Raw genomic sequence first — 20108 nt, 5'->3', positions numbered from 1 at the left:
ATCTTCCTCCTAGTTTGATACATTTTCTCTGTGCAGAGAGAGTTACTATAAAGGAGGCAGCCCCAGCATTCCTTTACATGTGCATTTTTGTTTAAATTGCCTCTCCTTGCCCTGAATCTGTCTAGTTCTTTTAAACAATCTATTTAATTGCTGCAGCTTAGAAGAACTTCAAGAATGTTACACATGCAGGCTTTCTGATGTGAAATTTATCTGAAAACAGGTACCCAAGGGGTTAAAAACACAGCCTGGGTATTCTGGGATGCAGTTTGTTCTGCTCTCACTGCAGCTGCCCGGGAGGACTGTCTCTCTATTAGCTTGCCTGTTATTGCTGGCTTATCGCCTTCTCTAAACAGCCAGGGTTTCTCTGCTCACATTTGCCTGCTTTAATTTTTATGAATTAACCTTCAGTGACCTGTGTTGTGATAATCTCCACACAAGGTGTTAATTTCCCGCACCTGCTCAGGAATTATAGATTTTCATGCGGACACAGGTTTTATGAATGCACACTTTGCTAAATGGTGGGTAAAGTCAGCTGTTTTGAGCATTACCGTATGCAGGAATGCTCAATAAATAGAGGCCTATGTCTCTTGGAAGCAGGAGGCATAGTTAGAGGTGCAGACAACATAGGAGATGATGGATTAGCTATAACAGGTAGATAAGCCATAGCAGTACTAGTCCCAGGCCCATCTGAAGCAGCTGAGGCAGTAGAAGCAATAGCAGAATCTTTAATTTCCTATTGCTGTGGACCTTCTCTGTACAATACTGGCACCATTTCCATTCAGAGTTGCCAATCCATGCTGACTGGACTGAGTAGAAGATTTTTCAGACTTTTCAACCTTCTCAGTCTTATGTCTTTTGGGTATAAAAACATAATAAACGATAGCCAGCCATTAGACAAATCCCTCTATACATAACATACATCCAGCCAAGCAGAAGAAACATAATCACATCTACTTGCCAGAGAGGGATCCTGGGCAGATTCAGCAGATTGTGCAGGAGCTGACCCAGAGGCGTCCTCCATGATCCCAGCCACAAACCAGAGTGCATCATGGACTCTACAAACTTATAGCTGTGCTGCTGATTTGATGCAGCTGATCCAATTATGCATGCGGCCCCTGCCGGCTAAGCATATGCTTAATCAGCTTCTTACCTTAAGGAATCAGCTGTATGCCGATTCCTAATCACCGCCGCGGCCCCTGCCGCCCGGCTCAGACTTCAGATCACGCGGGACGCCAGCGCGTGACTACCTCCGGTTCAACCGGAAGTGAACTCTCTCCAATGCACGCACATGCGCGCATAAAGTTGCTGCCTCCGATGGAGAAGCCTCCTCCACGCTGCAGGGCTCCTGACTGTTCACTGAACAGCGCTGCTTGGAGCCCTGGAAACCGCTGCCCCTGCCGCCTGACATGGATGGCACTCCTGGAGACCTCTCCCATGCATCCCGTCCGGGACAGGAAACTAAACTGAGGTACTGTGTCAGGTGTAGTATCTTATATGTGGCTGCCTATTGCTTATGCAAATTCTTCTTTTAACAGTTTCCTGTCCACAGTGGGGAGGGAGACAGGTCTCATCCAGGGGTGCTGTCCGAAATGACGTTCTGGGAAAAATCTTTATATTCGATCTAACAGAATAATCGAACTAAATTATCTAATTGAAAAATTGTACCATGTATGGCCACCTTGAGTCTCCCAGCCTCCTACTGCTTCCTGTAAGCGTCCTTCCGGACGCTTACAGGTCGCATTGAAACAAACACTCTGTGGCCATCTTGTGGCCAAATAGTAAACTACACCCTAAAAGCATTTTACATATACAAACATTACATTTGCACAATAAATTAACTCATTACCTCCCACACTCCCCAATTTTTATTTTTTTTTTGTAATTAAAAAAAAAAAAAAAATACAATAAAAAAAAAAAAAAAAAATAGTTACCTTAGGGACTGAACTTTTTAAATATTTATGTCAAGAGGGTATAACACTGTTACTTTATAAACTGCGGGCTTGTAATTAGGGATGGATGCAAAACTGAAAAAAATGCACCTTTATTTCCAAATAAAATATTGTCGCCAAACATTGTGATAGGGACATAATTTAAATGGTTTTATAACCGGGACAAATGGGTTAATACATTTCATGGGTTTTAATTACAGTAGCATGCTTTATTTAAAAACTATAATGGCCGAAAACTGAAAAGTAATAATTTTTTCCCACATTTTTTCCTATTTCCCCATTAAAACACATTTAGAATAATTCTTGGCATAATGTCCCACCTAAAGAAAGCCTAATTGGTGGCGAAAAAAACAAGATATAGTTCATTTCATTGGGATAAGTAATAATAAAGTTATAGACGAATGAATGGAAGGAGCGCTGAAAGGTGAAAATTGCTCTGGTGGTCAGGGGGTAAAACCCCTCAGTGGTGAAGTGGTTAAAGACCCTAGTGATAGGACCAAAGGTAACATGCAACGAGAGGTGACAAATACCTGTGATTAGCAATGGGATTGTTGCAGCTGACGGCGACCTGGAGTGTTAGTTTAGTTTGGCCGGGTACCTGATCTGAGTGTCGCCCTCAGCCGGCTTATTAGAACACTCAGGACTTAGCAATGTTTATCACCAGAAAGCTACAATACTTGCACATGGTTTATGACAAAAAGAAACCTCCAAAATAAATATGTAACTAAACCCCCGTAAATAGAGCAGCAGCAGCAGCATGACACGATATATACAATAGCATTCACCTATCCATGAGTGAATCTGAGCTGTGAAGAAATGTACACCTACCATCCTCAGAAAATGAGAACTGGAGCACTGTGGGAACCAGGAAAGACAGGGTGCTCTTGGAATGGTTGATCTTTCTGCATCGCTGGCTAAACCAACCAGCCTCAGCCTAGAGGAAACAAATACAATTTATTGACTCAAGAGTGGTGCACTGCTCAAGAGAAAAATGTTCATTAGGTAGGTAATGTTTCTGAGAATGCCTCTCCTGCTTCCTGGTCACAGGCAGGGTCAGACAGGGGACATGTGCACTGAACACTATTCAGACCTGACTGCAGATCACAGATATGTGAATGTACAGTTTTCACACACAAATTAATGAAGCACCAGTGTGGGTGCAGGAATAGGACAGATAACTGAGGCTGTTCGTTTGATGCAGGTGTTGTGGGTCTGGGTAAAATACATTAATTTGGCATAGGATCCAGCATTAAGGGTTTTCATACATGAAAAAGGAATGATGACTAATAAGGATACAATTATAATTAGCCAAGTTAAAGCGGATCCGAGATGAAAAAGTAACTATAACAAGTAACTTGTCTACATCTTATCTAAAGTTTAGATACTTTACAGAGCAAATCTAGCTGCAAACAGCTTCAACTGTATATGATTATTTCTTCCTGTGATACAATGAGAGCAGCCATGTTCTGTTTGTCACATTACACAGGCAAGCTGATAGCATCTCCAGCCCTCAGCCTGTAAAAACCTAATTCCCCCTCCTCCCCTCTGCCTCTGAAATCTCAGGCTAGTAACACCTCCCCCCTCTTCCTGCCCAGACTGAGCTCCCATGAGCCCTTGCTACTATCTGAAAATGCCAAGGCACTCTGAAAAGCTGTGGGCGAGGCTTGTTTAGTTTATAGGGAATTAGAGTATTAAAACAAAAACAAAAAAGTATTTGGCTTGAGGAATGCCCTATGAACTATATGAAAGGAACACAATTATGCAATGAGTAAAAGTTTATCTCATATCCACTTTAAGTAAATGTTTAAATGGTACCTGAGCTGAGCACAAAGAGAGAATTACCTAAAGTGAGGGAAGCCTCAAATATGAACTTTTTTTTTCTTTTTTAAATCCTTCACTACAGAAAATGAAGGACCTTTCCCACTCTGTCAACTACAAAAATGATTTGGTTTAAAGTGTACCTGAGGCAAATCTTGGGTCAAAAAAACTGATACTTACATAAGAAAAGGGAAACCTCTGGATCGTGTAGAAGCGTCCCACGCTGTCCTCTGGACCACCATTGCTGCTTGGGAACCCCCGAATGAAACCAGACAAGAGCTTGTTGGATTTCAGATACGATCCAAGTTCTTCATGCACTAGGGCGGCCGTACTGCACCTGCACATTACACGGGAGCCACTTGTGTATGGCTGTGAGCTATCGGTGCTACTGCACTGGAACGCATGTACATGAAGAGGAGCATGGTCTCGATCTTACAGAGCAGGGGTCAGAAACCTTTTTGGCTGAGAGAGTCATAAACACCACATATTTTAAAATGTATTTCCGTGAGAGCCATACAGTATGTTTCTAACTAAATACAAGTGACAGGCAGCCTATTGGGCCAAAGTGCATGGGTCTACAAAGTCACTGGACCCAATAGGGTCCAGTGCGGGACAATTGGAGCGGCCATTAGCTTTGGAGGATTGCAAGTAAGTTAGTAGTGCATACTACAGCAGTAGCATGCCTACTTTGAAAATTGTACTTGCGCTGCCACACTATGCTGCGTAGCTTAGTGAATCAACTCCTGCTAATTTGTCTGCAAGCCAGATGCAGCCATCAAAAGAGCCACATCTGGCTCCCGAGCCGTAGCAGGGGTGAAAAGGTCACAGGAAGCCTCTACAGGATCTATATCTATAGAAGTCCCAGCATGCAAATGTTTGGCACTGAACATTAAAGGGCCAGTGCTCCTAAGGTATGTGATAACTCAAAACTTTTTTCTGCTGTTATGGTTTGGATAGTTTTGAATGCAGAATTAGCATCTTTATCACTTAGTATACTCAGACCAGTTGCTGTTGAAATGTGATTTTAATAGTGACAATTCCGCTTTAAGAAGGCTACATGGTCAAAGTAAAAAAATATAATCACTGAAAATTCCCTGTAATGCTTACCTGATAGGCTACCTCATACAGGCAGCCATCTTTGCCAGCCAGGAAGATGCGTCCGTTATCGGTGGACGTTATGGAAAGTAAATAGGTGTTATCTGTTGGGATGGAGTACAGGGGATCTGGAAGCAGTTGCATTCCCACAGACATGCTGTCATTCAGGTTACCTGCAAGCAAAGACCGTTTAGATGCTGCGCTGCAACATATATAAATGGGTACATTATAAACTATGATCAACATTGGCAAATATATAGAATTGTACTGGTTTTCGTTTTTTTTTGGGGGGGGAAATTTTAAAGGAAACCTGAGATGGGGCTCCTGCCATAAAATATACATACACATGGGGTTTCCTCCAGCCTGATCGCTCCCACAGGGTCCTCTTCTTGCTCTGTTTCTGCAAACTTGGCCCCGGAAAGCAGGGCTGTGGAGTCGGTACAAAAATCTTCCAACTCAGACTCCTCAGTTTATGAAACCACAACTCCGACTCCAACTCCGAGTACCCAAAATGGCTCAAACTCCGACTCCTTAGTCAAATACTCAACAGGGCTGTGGATTTTGTACTAAAATCAGACACCGACTCCTCAGTTTATGAAATCAATGACGCCGACTCCGGGTGCCCAAAATTGCCCCGACTCCTCGACTCTGACTCCACAGCCCTGCCGCAAAGTCCTCCAGTCCGGGGCCAACTGCGCATGCGCGGCCCAAGACCTTGAGCATTTGCATCTGTGCAGACGTAGAATGCTCTAGGCGATGGGAGAGAGACGTGACTACAAAACAGTTCCTCCTTCCGGGTTGAAGGAGGAAGCGCAGTAGTCACATGACACGGCTTAAAAATGCAGCGTGGGACGGGTTAAAGAAGAAGACTGCTGGGTAAGTTGACCCCCCCGAACCCCCCCTGCGCTCAGGTGCAGTAATTAGAGGATGAAATCTGAATGAAACTCATTCGGATTTCATGCAAATTTTATTCAGAGTTCATCCCTGTTCTGGATTACCGCTAAGAAGGTTAATGTTCCAACACAATAGATCACCGACAACCACTTCAAACACACTACTGAGGGTCATGCTGTAGATCTTTGTCAACACACTACTGAGGGTCATGCTGTAGATCTTTGTCAGCACACTACTGAGGGTCATGCTGTAGATCTTTGTCAGCACACTACTTAGGGTCATGCTGTACATCTTTGTCAGCACACTACTGAGGGTCATGCTGTAGATCTTTGTCAGGCATACCCACAAGCAGGGCTGTGGAGTCGGTACAAAAATCATCCGGCTCCAACTACTCAGTTTATGAAACCTCAGACTCCAACTCCGGGTACCCAAAATGGCTCAGACTCCTCAGTCTAATACTTACCAGGGTTGTGGATTTGGTACGAAAATCATCCGACTCCGACGTTTATGAAACCTCCGACTCCAAGTACCCAAAATTGCTCTGACTCCTCGACTCAGACTCCACAGCCCTGCCCACGAGCAACAACTTTGGCCAAGGAAAATATAGAAAGCATACATAGCTCTAGCTGTTTAATGCAGGGCTGTGGAGTCGGTCCAAAAATCCACCGACTCCGACTCCTCAGTTTAGGATTCCACCGACTCCGACTCCTCGACTCCAACTCCTCTAATTTGCATATTACAATTTTGTTGATTAAAAGTATGTAACATGAAATTCGTCTCTTAACTGCCAACGCTTAGGAATTTTACAAGACAACTGAAGTGAGAAGGATATGTAGACTACTATATTTATTCCCTTTAGACTAAAACTAGTCCTTGGTAAGAGTACTTGTAAAAGGTACAAACCGGAACAAAGAACATCTATCAGGCCCTAGGCAATGTGGGTACATGTAAGAATGATGTGCAGGTACTCTGTAGGGGAATGAGGAGATTGTACACAGACAACACCTCTGTGTTCAATGTGCACAGCATTCTCAGTGGATTCCCTGCAGCTCTGTGGGGAGTGCATATGTAGAGTACTACTGTGTAACAAAGTAAACCTGAGACAGATGAAATTAAAGTTTTATACATACCTGGGGCTTCCTCCAGCCGCCTTCAGGATAATCAGTCCCTCGTTGTCCTCCTCCACCACCTGGATCTTCTGCTATGAGTCCAGGTACTTGAGCCAGTCGGGCGTAGTGCGCATGCACACACTCCGCCGCCAGGAGCATACTTCACCTGTGCAGCACTATTGCGCAGGTGCAGAATGTTCCTGGCTGTGGGAGCGGCATGCGGCCGGACAGCGCTGACTGGCTGAATTACCAGGACTCATAGCAGAAGATCCGGGTGGTGGAGGACAGCGAGGGACTGATTAGCCTGAAGGGGGCTGGAGGAAGCCCCAGGTATGTATAAAACTTTACTTTTCATCCGTCTCAGGTACCCTTTAATTTGAAGTCACCAAACCAAATTTTAACAACATATCAAATTATTTGATTTCATCAGCAAAGGGAGTGCATACATTTGCATAAATCAGCATCAATGCAGAATTATTTCCATCTCATTGACCATCTCTATTAGTGACACAGCTACACATCAGGCTTTATTCTTACAGCATAGATGTTATTTAGTATATATAAGAGATTCCTGTGTACACATCATATATACAGTCACAATCAGATATGTATATCTGACCTTAAAAATACGGGGACTGCTTTATTGCAGCAGCACAAGTAACTAATTTTGATTGGTTTATTTCATTTTTGTGGACTAAGCATGGCTATTACTGTATATATACTGTATATATACATTATTTTTAATGACTATTATCTGAGAAATAGAACATTTTATCATATTTTCTATTTTAATTACAGTTACAAATTCATTAGGAGTCGGTGCATTTTTTCCCGACTCCAACTCCAGGCACCCAAAATTGCCCGACTCCACGACTCCGACTCCACAGCCCTGGTTTAATGAACACTGTCGGTGCGGAATTTCGAGGTACCAAGAAAACCAACGTCAGCTTGCATAATTCTGGTCTGACAAGCCTTATTTCAATTAAAAGTGGAAGTACTTTCAGTAAAGTGTCTGCTCACTAACTTGCAGTCCCAAGAAAAGAGATTATAATTCTACTCCCAAAAATTATATTCTTTATTCACTATTATTTAACGCATTTATAAAAAGCGCCAACATGTTACACAGCGCTGTATAATTATGTAGTTATCCCAAGAGAAGAAGCACTCACCTGCTTGTAAATTGGCAAAGCTCAAACCTAAAATAACAATGTCCACTGGAGTGGCAACAACCAGGAGGTAGCGAATGTGGGGCTGGAAGATTCCTGCGACACAAGCCGGAAACAAGAAACAGGAGATCAACAGGAGTTACTAGAACAGTTTATTCAAGCACACCTGTCACCACTTCAATCATCATACCTCTTTAACCACTTTATTCTTTCTGGACCCCTATAGTCATCCAGATAAAGTCTAACTGGATGCCTATCTGTGTCCAGTGTTACTGCGCTGGGTGCGTGCACATGCGATTGGTGAAGGGGAACAAGTGTTCCCAGAGCCAATCGCAGTGCCTGGAATGAATGGACATGACACCGATCGGGGCCACGTCCATTCATAATAATGATAGTAAAAAACAAAACCAAAAAAACACAAAAAACCAGTACGCTTCCTGGCAACCCAGGCTAGCGTGTGCAGCGCCATCTAGCGGCAAAAAAGTAAAATCAGTCAGGATACATTGCTGACTACAGCCAGCAATTGCACTACAGTATGGCTTATAAAAGAGGGAGCTTACAAAATAAAAAAAATAAACCAAACCAAACAAAAAGGATCGAACCGTAAAATTAGTTCTGATTGCTATGATATCAATCTCATGCATCTTTCGGGTACTCAAAAGTGATAAACACATGTTTGAGTGATCATTTAATATTTTTAGGTGGAGACAGGTGTAAATAGTTCAACAAATAAGTCCTGTATGGACCACTCACCGTCCTTTGGTCTCACAAGGCCAACAGACAGAATAGTTTCACTGAGCCCATCAAAATATGCCACGTCCCCTCTAAAAGATAAGAGACAGGAGATTATCAGAATTTGGCACACACAGGCAAGAGAAAAGCATGGAGTTGCATGGTTGTCCTGTTTTGTGTATACAACATCTGCAACCAAGACAAGGTTAAAAGCCAACATCAGTCTGAATTGTCACTTAAAGGAAACCTGAGGCGAGAGAGATACCTCTGCCTCTTACACTTTTAGCCATAGACCCTGAGCAAGCATGTAGCAGATCACGTGTTTCTGACATTATTGTCAGATCTGACAAGATTAAGCTGCATGTTTGTTTTTGGAGTTATTCAGACACTACTGCAGCCAAATAGACCAGCAGGGCTGCCAGTCAACTGGTATTGTTTAAAAGGAAATAAATATGACAGCCTCCATATACTTCTCACTTCAGGTTCCCTTTAAAAAAACTCTCACAAAGGGATCTGAGCACCTTTTGGACAAAAGGTTAAATCACAGGACTGACTTTTTCTCCTGCAGGGGCAGCCACATCCGAACTGGTGATAACCTTATCTTGTATTTACATTCTTCACTTGATACAATTAAGTAAACATTCTCTGACTGTGCAGAAACTTCTGCTAATGAGTCCTGAACTGAAACACTGCTCAGAAATCATTACTGGGTGCATTTACAGTAAAAATACAACAGTTATGAATAAAATGATTTCAAAGTAAATAAACTGAACTTTGGGCACTTATAATTTCTAAATGAATAATAATACTTGTGCACAAAAGCAAATATGATAATTGTAGGGGTCATAAAAAGTAGGAAAACACATCATTATTGAATACTTTGTCAGAGTTTAAAACCGCTTTAAAGGACAACTAACGTGAGAGGGATATGGAGGATGCCATAATTATTTCTTTTTAAACAATGCAAATTGACTGGCTGTTCTCCTGATCGCCTCTAAGAGGGACACTGAGGAAACAGAAATGGCACAGAGTGGAACACTTAAGGCACGGAGGGACAGAGGTGACAGTGGAGGCTCAGGGGGGCATAGAGAAGGTACAGAGTTTTGACTTATAGACAGATTCTGTTTAGGCCGGTTACACACTCAAAACGTGCAGGAGAACGACTCCTGCAGGCGTGTCGTAGGGAATCTGCGGTGCGACGCTGAGTAGCGGCGGTAGTAGTTAATTTACCCGATGAGGAAGCGCCGATTCCCGACGATAAAATGCGCCGGGATGAGTCGTACCGCAACGCATCGAAACGCAGCGTCGGGTGTGAAAGGTAAAATGAAAGTCTATGGACTTTCCTTTTACCTTGGTTAACGCAAAGTATAGACTATAGAGGGAGAGAGAGCTGCTTAATGGCTCAGGAAACCATGCAGGAATGCCCCTGACGGGTGTTTTGAAGAGGGAATTCCTCACCTGTGTGAGTCCATGGGAGATAAAACTGTCATGCTTGTGTATTACTGTCTCTCCTTACATTCCAGCATCCTCAATACACCTGCATAATAGGTTATTTAAAATGGTTTGTGTAATAAAAAAAAAAAAAAATCTAATGTTGCATTCTGTGTTATTTCAAATGTATGTAGATTCTATACATGTAGAATGAGAACCTCCAAAAATTCTGACAAATGTGCACTAATCAATGTGGGTATGGAGCAAAAGAATTATTCAAGGTAAAAAAAAGACTCAAATATAAGCGATTTAATAAAAGATGGAATGGTAATGAATACATACCCATCCTCGTAATTCCACATAAAGATATCATTGTCGATGGTGAGCCAAGCCCTGTTGATTTCTGGGAACACTCCCATCATACAGTAGCACTGCATGTCTGAAGGATAGCAATGTAAGGAGGAACTGTGTGATGTGAACATCCCTTATGCCAGGCTAAATAATGAAAATGGAACATCTACAGTAACTCATCTCATGATTTCATCTACTTGGGCTTGATTCACTAAGACAAATATCACGCCTTATCAAAGGTAACGCACCTTATCAGAGTAGCATAGCGAGCGTTACAAACTTATGCCTGCTAATTGGCAATCCATTCGTCCTGCCCTGAGCCCCTGCGAGTTTGTAGCACTTGCTATGCTACTCTGATAAGGCTTGTTAACTTTGATAAGGCGTGCCATTTGTCTTAGAGAATCAAGCCCCTTGTGTGTCACATTTTTGGACACTTAATTTATTGCTTACTAAAACAAGATCCATGTCATCTTATGGAACCCATTTGCAAAAAGCAAAAAAAAAAAAAAAAACACTTTAAATGAATGAACCATCAAAAAAATATCACAATCTTAAAGAGAGCCTGATGTGGGGTCATAAAAAAAAAAAAAAAAAAAAGAAGAAGAGGAGGCTACCTGATCCGCGAGGCTGAGCGGATCAGGTAGCCGCAAAAAACGCCGCTCCCATGGGCCGCAATGGCCCACTTTCATTTTGTGACCTCGGGGTCACGACGCTGCACTGAGAGCCTGTGTGTCTCATAGCGTGCAGGGAGGCGGGGGAGCGGCAATGGGCGCGGCCAGGAAGAAAGAGCTGCTTAATGGCTCAGGAAACCCTGCAGGAATGCCCCTGACGGGTGTTTTGAACAGGGAATTCCTCACCTGTGTTTACCTCTAAGTTAGAGACAAATATTGATGCTAATCTTGGGGGGATATAGCGCGGCAGTGGTAGGGGGGGGGGGCAGAGAGCAGCGTTGTGGGACACAGAGGCATGTCACGAGGCAGGGGACATGCCTCTGTGTCCCATCTGCCCCCCCCCCCCAAGAACCACCTCGGGTTCTGTTTAAATCATAAATCAATACAAAAAGGAAAAGCTGTAAAAAATAATGGTACAAGTAAAGCTGGACAAACACTATTTAGTTACCATGCAATTTTGTTTTCAATATACTTCTCAATTATTTAATGAGAACCAGAGAACGGCAGCGTGGGAGCGATCCAGGCAGATGGGGCTGGAGGAAGCCCCAGGTATGTATAAAATCTTTTTCTCGTGGTCTCTGGTTCTCTTTAATCTGTCTGTTATCAGCTGTGATAAGAATCCCCGACTGAGCATTCAGTCTAGGTTTGACCTGGAATCATAGCAGAGTCAGTCTTCTATGGAGTCTTTTCAAGACCAAGCCTGCCACCTCCTGGCTCAGCTTTCCAGTTTTGCATACTCAGAGCTGATGACATGGGAGAGGCTGCTCCTGCAGAAAGTATCTCTGAAACAACTGACAAGTGTGGCTGAGTGATCTGTGTGCACTGTGCAGTTGTCATCATTATTATCTACTGTATGCTGTTTCATTTCTATGAGAGACACTTCCTACAGGCAGCCACACAGCATGCCAGAATAATAAAGTTGAAAGCACACACATGAAAGCCTGCAGCAGCAGCCCTGCCTGTCTATAGTCTCATAGAGGCTAGACAGCACATCCAGAACAGCTCATAACCTGGAAGCAGAAGGGATATGAGCCGGCGGCAATATTGGATTTTTCCTGGAGCAATAATGGATAAAAAAACACTCAAAAATGCACACCAGTGGGGGCGCATGCGTGGCGCTGAGCAAGATGGCCGCTTAGACCGGGAGCTCCGCTGAATACCTCACCCATTACAGTGGCAATCTGGCACCCAGCTCGTCTAAAAGACATTTGTGAGGTGGATTTACATCCCGAAGAGCCAGGGGCAGCCGTGTATGGGACCTAAAAGAAGAAAAAGAGCGGAGAAATCCAAGAATTTGGACACTTACTTCCTGAGGCCTAAGCAACAACCCGACCCGCCCAAGATGGCGTCTCCTAAGTCTCCACGCGGCGAGGACGCTACCCAAGCAGCCGACTACATCACAAGGCAAGTGCTGGAGTCATGCCTCGCAGATCTTCACGAGAAGCTCTCCATAACGGTAAAAGAGGCGGTCTCCGCGGCTGTAGCGGATCTACGTTCAGACATAGAAGTAGTCCTGACGCGTACCACGTCACTCGAGCAATCGGTCGAGGCCTTAGAAGAACGTTGCTCATACTTGGAGGAGGAGAATTACAGGTTATCGGACACTGTGACGGAACTTCAACGCTCCATTGAAGACCACGAGAATCGGGACCGAAGGTCCAATCTCCGGGTAAGAGGGGTGCCCGATACTGTTAAACCTCCGGACATTAAAGCTTACTTAATAGATTTGTGCACAAATATTTCCCCGGACACCCCGCAAGATATGTGGCGTTTTGACAGAGCACATAGAGCCATAGGCCCACGTCCAGAAGGGGCCCCTTTACTACGTGACATTATAGTGAAATTCCATTACTATGAGGCCAAGGAGATAATCTCCCTTGCAACGAGAAATACGCCATCATACACGTTCAGAGATCATGAGCTGCAGATCTTTAACGACATATCTCCTATGACTTTGGCAAAAAGAAGAAAACTGCGCCCTGTCACATCATTACTAAGGGAAAAGGGATTTCAATATAGATGGGGTTATCCCTTCAAGCTGATAGTGGTAAAAGAAGGGATATATCACGCGATCTCCTCTCCAGAAGATGCACCAGACTTGCTGAAAGGCTTAGGCCTCCGCATGCCAAAACTTCCACCACCAAGTTCCCCGGCAAAGAAACAGGTCTCAAGAGAATCCCCACCACCCCGACTGTCACCTAAAAGCCCAACTACCTGATTTATTTTATCTGAAATATTTCACTTTATTCTATTGCCAGCTTCAGTTAACAAATAATAAGCCATGGGTGAGGTTGACGGGGCCCGTGCACTGAGCGGCTGCAAGGTGCCAGTATGTTTCCCCCATATGGATGTGCAGAGGGGCACATCCCAACAGGGATAAAATATGTCCTTGTTCTACTGTTTTATAGTTTTTTTCTGCTCCCATCCTGGCTTGAATATATAGATATGATGTTATGGTTTAAATTGTCCAGGATAGGCTCATTACTGATACAAGCCGCAGGGGTTCTTATGTTCTTCTTTATTCTCTACTATTTTTTCTCCTTTCTGCTTGCCCTTAGCTCTTCTTTCCCCATTTCTTTTCTTCTTTCTCTCTCTGTACCTTCTAAGGTTGCCAGCCCATCCAGTCTTTTCATGTGTCTGTGGGGAAGTCCTTGGGGATCACTGCAGACGGTAAGCTTACTTACACTGAGACCAAATGATTAAATTAGTCTCTTTAAACACCAAAGGCCTGAACTCAATTCGTAAACGCTACCTCGCATTAAAAGATTTAAACAGAATTAATGCTGACATAGTGTTTCTACAGGAGACAAGATTCTCCACTAAAAGTCCTGGCTATCTCAGGAATAAGCACTACTCCACCTCCTATATGGCTAATGCACAGGTAAAAAAGGCGGGAGTAGCAATTTTGATCCATAACAGATGTCCTATTGTAGTAAAAACAGTCTGCAGTGATCCAGGAGGACGTTACCTTATTCTACAGGGTTCAATTCATGGACTAGATATTATTTTAGCTACTGTGTATGCTCCTAACGACCACCAGATAAAATTCCTGGAAAAGGTACTCAAGAAAATAGAAAAACTAGCGTGCCCAAATATCATATTGGGGGGAGATTTCAATTTAATCTGTTTCCCGACAAGAGATCGCAGATCTGAAGTAACTCCTTCAAATTTTCCCACTATTTGCCGAGTATCAAAAGAGTTTAGATCCCTCTTAAAAAGTTTTGGGTTATGCGACGCCTGGAGAGCTTTACATGCAGACGAATATGATTTTACTTTTTATTCTCATACATCCTCAACCTACACTAGAATCGATTACTTTTTTCTCTCCCCAGCCTTACTAAATTCGGTCACTTCTTCCGAGATAGGTCCAATATCTTGGTCAGACCATGCTCCTTTGGATATGGTCCTAAATTTAGCTAATAACCCTAGAATACCTTCAGTATGGAAACTAAACGATAGTTTATTGGTTAATGAGGAAGTAGCTCAGGATGTACTAACAAGTATTCAAAATTATTTCGATTGCAACATAGGCTCAGTCCCACGCTTCTCGACTGTATGGGAGGCGCATAAGGCTACAATCAGAGGGAAATTTATTGCAATAGCCACTCATAAGAAAAGGGAATCTCTGAAACAAGTAAATGAGCTGCTTCAACAAATAACCTCACTGGAAGAAACACATAAGATTTCCCCTTCAAACAAGGGAATAGAACAACTAAATTTATTACGCAAAAAAACTATCTGATATTCAATATACTAATGTTGAAAAAGCTATATTCTTCACTAAGCAACTTTTTTATGAAAAGGGAAACAGAGCCCATACTATACTGGCTAAAAAATTAAGAGAGACAAAAACACGTAATGCAGTTTTTTCGCTGAAAGATAAAAGTGGAGTTGTCCAGCATGATCTGACCAAGATATCTACAATATTTAGGGATTATTTCTCGGGAGTTTATAATTCAAACGACACTGCCCCTTCCTCTAGGTTAGAACTAAGAGACTATTTACGTTCCTGCAACCTCCCAACTATATCCTCAGATCAGTTAAATATTTTAAATGCCCACATACAAGCAGAGGAAATATTTGAGGTCTTGAAACAGGCAAAGCCACATAAAGCACCAGGCCCTGACGGCTTTACTATGGGTTACTATAAAAAATTTAGAGACCTGCTGACACCTAAATTGGTCACTCTATTCAATGGTTTTATGGGTCTTGACCAAATTCCCGATTCAATGCTTAAATCCCATATGGTTCAGTGTTCTCCCCAGAAATATTTTCCAGCCGGGTGGCATGAAAAAGTAGCCGGGTGGGGAAGTAAGGTCACGCTGGGTGCTGCTGGGTGAGAAAGTAAGGAAACACTGAACGGAGAGGGAGGGTCACACTGGGTGGGGTGGGAGTGGATCACGCTGGGTGGGGAGAGGTTGGCATAATGCTGGGTGCTGGTGGGGGGAGCAAGGTAACTTGTTCAAGAAACAAAAATCGCATTGCAAACGATCCCAAAATGCTGTATGCAGTGCATTTGATTTTACATACATCACAATTATAGTGTGAATGCTTCCTGAGGGAAACTTTGTCATAGTGCTGCTCTGTTCGCTGGCATTCAGCAAAGCTCTGTAAATTCCTGGAAAAGTATCTTAGTGTGAATGGGGCCTTAGTGCCATAGCCCCATCATCACATATATGACCTGACATTCAACACTCTCTGCATGCAATGTATTGTGACTCCTGCTGCTGGACATACACTAGGAGCAGCGGAGTGCTGACTTAAAGAAAACCTGTAATGGAAAAAAAACCTCCCCTGGGGGGTACTCGCCTCGGGTGAGGGAAGCCTCCGGATCCTATTGAGGCTTCCCCCATCCTCCTCTGTCCCACGGCAGTGGCGATAACACTCCCCTAACAGCGAGGATGTGAATATTTACCTTCCCGGCTCCAGCGCAGGCGCAGTATCGGCTCTCCGCTCGGAGATAGGCGGAAATAGCCAATCGCTGTCGGGCCGCTCTACTGCGCAGGCGCAAGTCTCTTGCGCAGTAGAGCGGACCTGACAGAGATTGGCTATTTTTGCCTATCTTCGTGCGGAGAGCCGCAACAGCGCCTCCGCTGGAGGTAGGAAAGGTAAATCAATGCTTGTCGAGGGAGGATTCCGGGACACTTCAGGGGATCCAGCGCTGGACTGCCTGTAGCTACAGGGGAGGGGGAAGCCTCATTGGGACCCTGAGGCTTCCCCCACCTACTGAGGTGAGTACCCCCCAGGGGAACTTTTTTTTGTTAGCTGATCACACAGGCAGGCAACAGAGTGGTGAGGATTCCAGAGGAGACTTTGCAAAAAACATGCTAGTTCAAAGCACAGCGATATCAGACATACAAGTATTCTGGCTGAACTTAATGGACTTATGGCTTTTTTTTCCACCTAAACTACTGTAACTGCTGAGATAAGACAGACAGGCTGAACTGAACTTTTTGCCATTCATATTTGCCCATACTAAAAACTGGATATCACAGTGATTTTACAATCACTGAGGGCCTGTTTCCACTACACGCAGATTCTGCATGCAGAAAACTGACTCCAATGAATGCCTATGGTAAATCTGCATCAGAAAAATCGCTTTCAGTGGAAACAGGCCCATATGCTTTCATTGGAGTCAGTTTTCTGCATGCAGAATCTGCGTGTAGTGGAAACAGGCCCTCACACAAAAGATGTCAGTCTGGCATGAAGTGCAAGGACACAGGGGACAGAGTGAATGCTGCACTAGGTTCATATTACAGCCCTGTAAACCACTCAGCTCTCCCTTCACACTGAATGACCAGCGTCTTGATATGTTAATGAGCCACACTTATCTGAGTATTCCGACATTCCTGTGAATGGAAGGAGCTGGGAAGGGGCTTTGTATCTGCTGCACAGATAGAGGAGGAGGAGAGCTTCTGTGTCCACTGCTGGGAAAGATCGGGTGACCACCAAAAGGAATAGCAATAGAGCCGTACACTCTATTCTATGGTCGGCTCCAGCAAAGTTCCCGAGGTCTGACTCATCTGTGCTAGGAGCTTCCCCCGCCCCTCGCTGCTGATAGGAAGAAGCTGAGGAGGAGGGCGGAGATGTGTCTCTGCACTCAGCGCTGCCTGAATTAAAACTACGAGCAGAGGAAAGTGTCTCTGCTTTAGACTCGGAGGCTAATCAAATCAGCCGGGCGGGAACAGAGACCCAGGTGGGCGCTCCGCCCGGGTAATAGGCTCTGGGGAGAACACTGTGGTTGTCATTCCAAAGGCAGAAAAGGACCCTTTAGACGTAAAAAACTATAGACCCATCTCTTTATTGAATACCGACCTAAAAATTTTTACTAAAGTTTTAGCTAATAGATTATCCCCAATTCTCCCCTCACTAATAAATACAGATCAAGTGGGATTCGTGACAGGGCGATATGCAGGTGACAACATCCGCCGCACTATAGATTTAGTGGACCACATTAATTACCATAAGATACCTTCAATCCTACTGAGCCTAGACGCGGAAAAGGCCTTTGACAGGTTGTGCTGGCCTTTCCTGTTTCAAACCTTGAGGACGATGGGATTCGGGGGAATATTTATAGATGTACTTCAGAAACTGTATTCAAACCTCAAAGTAGCGCTTAAAATTCCATTTACTGATCCCAACCAATTTTTCACAATTTCTAATGGCACACGTCAGGGCTGCCCTCTGTCCCCATTACTGTTTGCGCTCTCTATCGAACCATTGGCAGCTAGGATAAGGGGCAGCCCTGATATACAAGGGGTAAAGGTGGGAAATTCAGAGTACAAGCTTTCACTTTTTGCGGATGACGTGCTATTATCCGTTACTAACCCCCACGTTTCTTTAGCCAATCTGCATGTGGAGCTCTCCAGGTATGGAAGGTTTTCCAATTATAAAATTAACGAAAAAAAATCAGAGGCCCTCCCATTTTATTTAGCAGCTCAAACATTGGAGGGGTTGCGATCTAGATTTCCATATAGGTGGCAAGAGGAGAAACTAAAGTACCTGGGAATATTTATATGTAAAAATTCAGCTAAACTCATACAACATAATATCACCCCACTAGTATCTAGAATCATAAAAGACCTGGAGAAATGGAAAGATTACAATATTTCATGGATGGGCCGCATGGCAGCTTTTAAAATGAACTCCTTACCTAAATTAGTATACATTTTCTCCTCCATTCCCGTATGGATGCCCCGGTCTCATCTCCTTCCCCTACAGAAAGCATTGATGCGTTTTATTTGGCATAAAAAAGCCCCAAGAATACCTAAATCGGTTCTCACTCATCAAAGACAGTTTGGGGGTATGTCAGTACCGAATATCTACACTTATTATATAGCTAGTCAAGTCAGACAAATGGTAGCATGGTACGAGAGAGGTCCTCATGCCCGGTGGACCCAGATTGAATTTTCTATTATACACCCAATCCATCCTAGCGCACTTCTGTGGGGGCCGGGCCTGATCCCTAGGGAAACAGCATTGGTGTACTCCTCAATAAGATCTAATCTGAAACTTTGGACTGTTTTATGCAGACGCTACACATTGTTTCCGGCGAGCTCGGGCCTTGTCCCCATTTTTGGTAATCCCAAATTTATTCCAGGCCTTCACTACCCGTCATCCTCAATCTGGGCCCAAAAAAACATAAGATATATCTCTGATCTAATAGATCCTTTTTCAGGAAAGATATATACGTTTGAAATCTTAAAAGAGAGGGTCTCACTTACAGATTCATATTATCTGCAATATATGCAAATACGGCATTTTATCCTCACTATATCCCCCTCCCTGGAGTTTCCCAGGAAAACAGAGTTTGAGGCTATTTGGGAATCAGGCCCCTTGCAACCAGGTTTAATCTCATCTCTGTATACATGGTTCAACTCTCCGGAACGATCAGACTCTAACTTCCAGCACAAATACATGAAATATTGGGACATGGCCCTAAATACAACCACAGATTTAAAAACCTGGACAAAAATTTGGCTTAATGCAGCAAAAACGTCGATATGTGTCACCACAAAGGAAAATATATATAAAATTCTTTTCTTATGGTACAACACCCCAGCCAGGCTCCATAAATGGAATTTAGCAATCTCACCAACATGCTGGAGAAACTGTGGCCAAGACGGTACAATTCAACATCTATTCTGGCTCTGCCTAATTGCTCAACAATTTTGGCTGGAAGTCATCCAATTGATACAACAAATAACGGATATAATCATTCCTATGGACCCCTGGATTTGCATTTTGGCCAAACCCCTACCACGTCTGAAGGGACATAAACAAAAACTTATAAACTACTTTTTGACAGCTGCTAGATGCACCATATCTAAACACTGGAAAGACCCACTTGGGCCTTCTATCTTGGAAGTCCGTAACAGAGTGAAATACATCTATAAAATGGAGCATTTAACAGCAGTTCTGCAAGATAAGATGCATATATTTGATAAGATATGGAATTCTATTGTATTGTAATCAATCGTTTTGTCCATAATGATGGAATCAGAGGTTTTTCAAGGCTGGCAACCACCTTTTCTCTACTCTTCTATCTCTTTTCTATCTTTTCCCTTTCTCACTCTCCTCTTTCTTCTGTTCTGCTCTTTCTAGTTCCTCTTTATACTTTACTATGATGTGGATGGTCGGGGAAATTCCCCCACCAATAGTGAGATGCAATATCCAACCTTCAAGATATCAGTCATTTTCCTCATTATCATACAAATAACCGTTGGATTATGAGATACCACTCCAAAGGCTTTATTATAGCTATTTAGATCCCATTTCATGTAATAGTATATGCTTCCTCTATAAGGGGTATGTAATTTTATGCAAGTTGTTCTTCTTGTGCAATGTTGGAATTGTTTGTATTGGCATTTATTTGAAAAAATAAAAATTTTA

The 20108-nt window shown here is 43.4% G+C and overlaps 1 protein-coding gene across 1 annotated transcript in view; it reads right to left on the bottom strand.

Moving 5' to 3' along the window:
* Window positions 1–20108, bottom strand: part of NUP155 (nucleoporin 155) — a 111760-nt gene that overhangs the window by 85390 nt on the left and 6262 nt on the right. Inside the window, exons 3-7 of the mRNA XM_068250597.1 lie at window positions 10537–10633; window positions 8785–8855; window positions 8035–8127; window positions 4875–5035; window positions 2778–2883 (exon numbers count right to left, since the gene is read on the bottom strand). Coding sequence (XP_068106698.1) covers window positions 2778–2883; window positions 4875–5035; window positions 8035–8127; window positions 8785–8855; window positions 10537–10633 — 528 coding nt within the window. The remainder of the gene's footprint in view (window positions 1–2777; window positions 2884–4874; window positions 5036–8034; window positions 8128–8784; window positions 8856–10536; window positions 10634–20108) is intronic.

The sequence above is a fragment of the Hyperolius riggenbachi genome, chromosome 1 (genome assembly GCF_040937935.1).
Source record: "Hyperolius riggenbachi isolate aHypRig1 chromosome 1, aHypRig1.pri, whole genome shotgun sequence".
Classification (NCBI taxonomy): domain Eukaryota; kingdom Metazoa; phylum Chordata; class Amphibia; order Anura; family Hyperoliidae; genus Hyperolius; species Hyperolius riggenbachi.
Note: the sequence above shows the minus strand (reverse complement) of the source record. Positions and strands in the feature narration are given on the sequence as shown.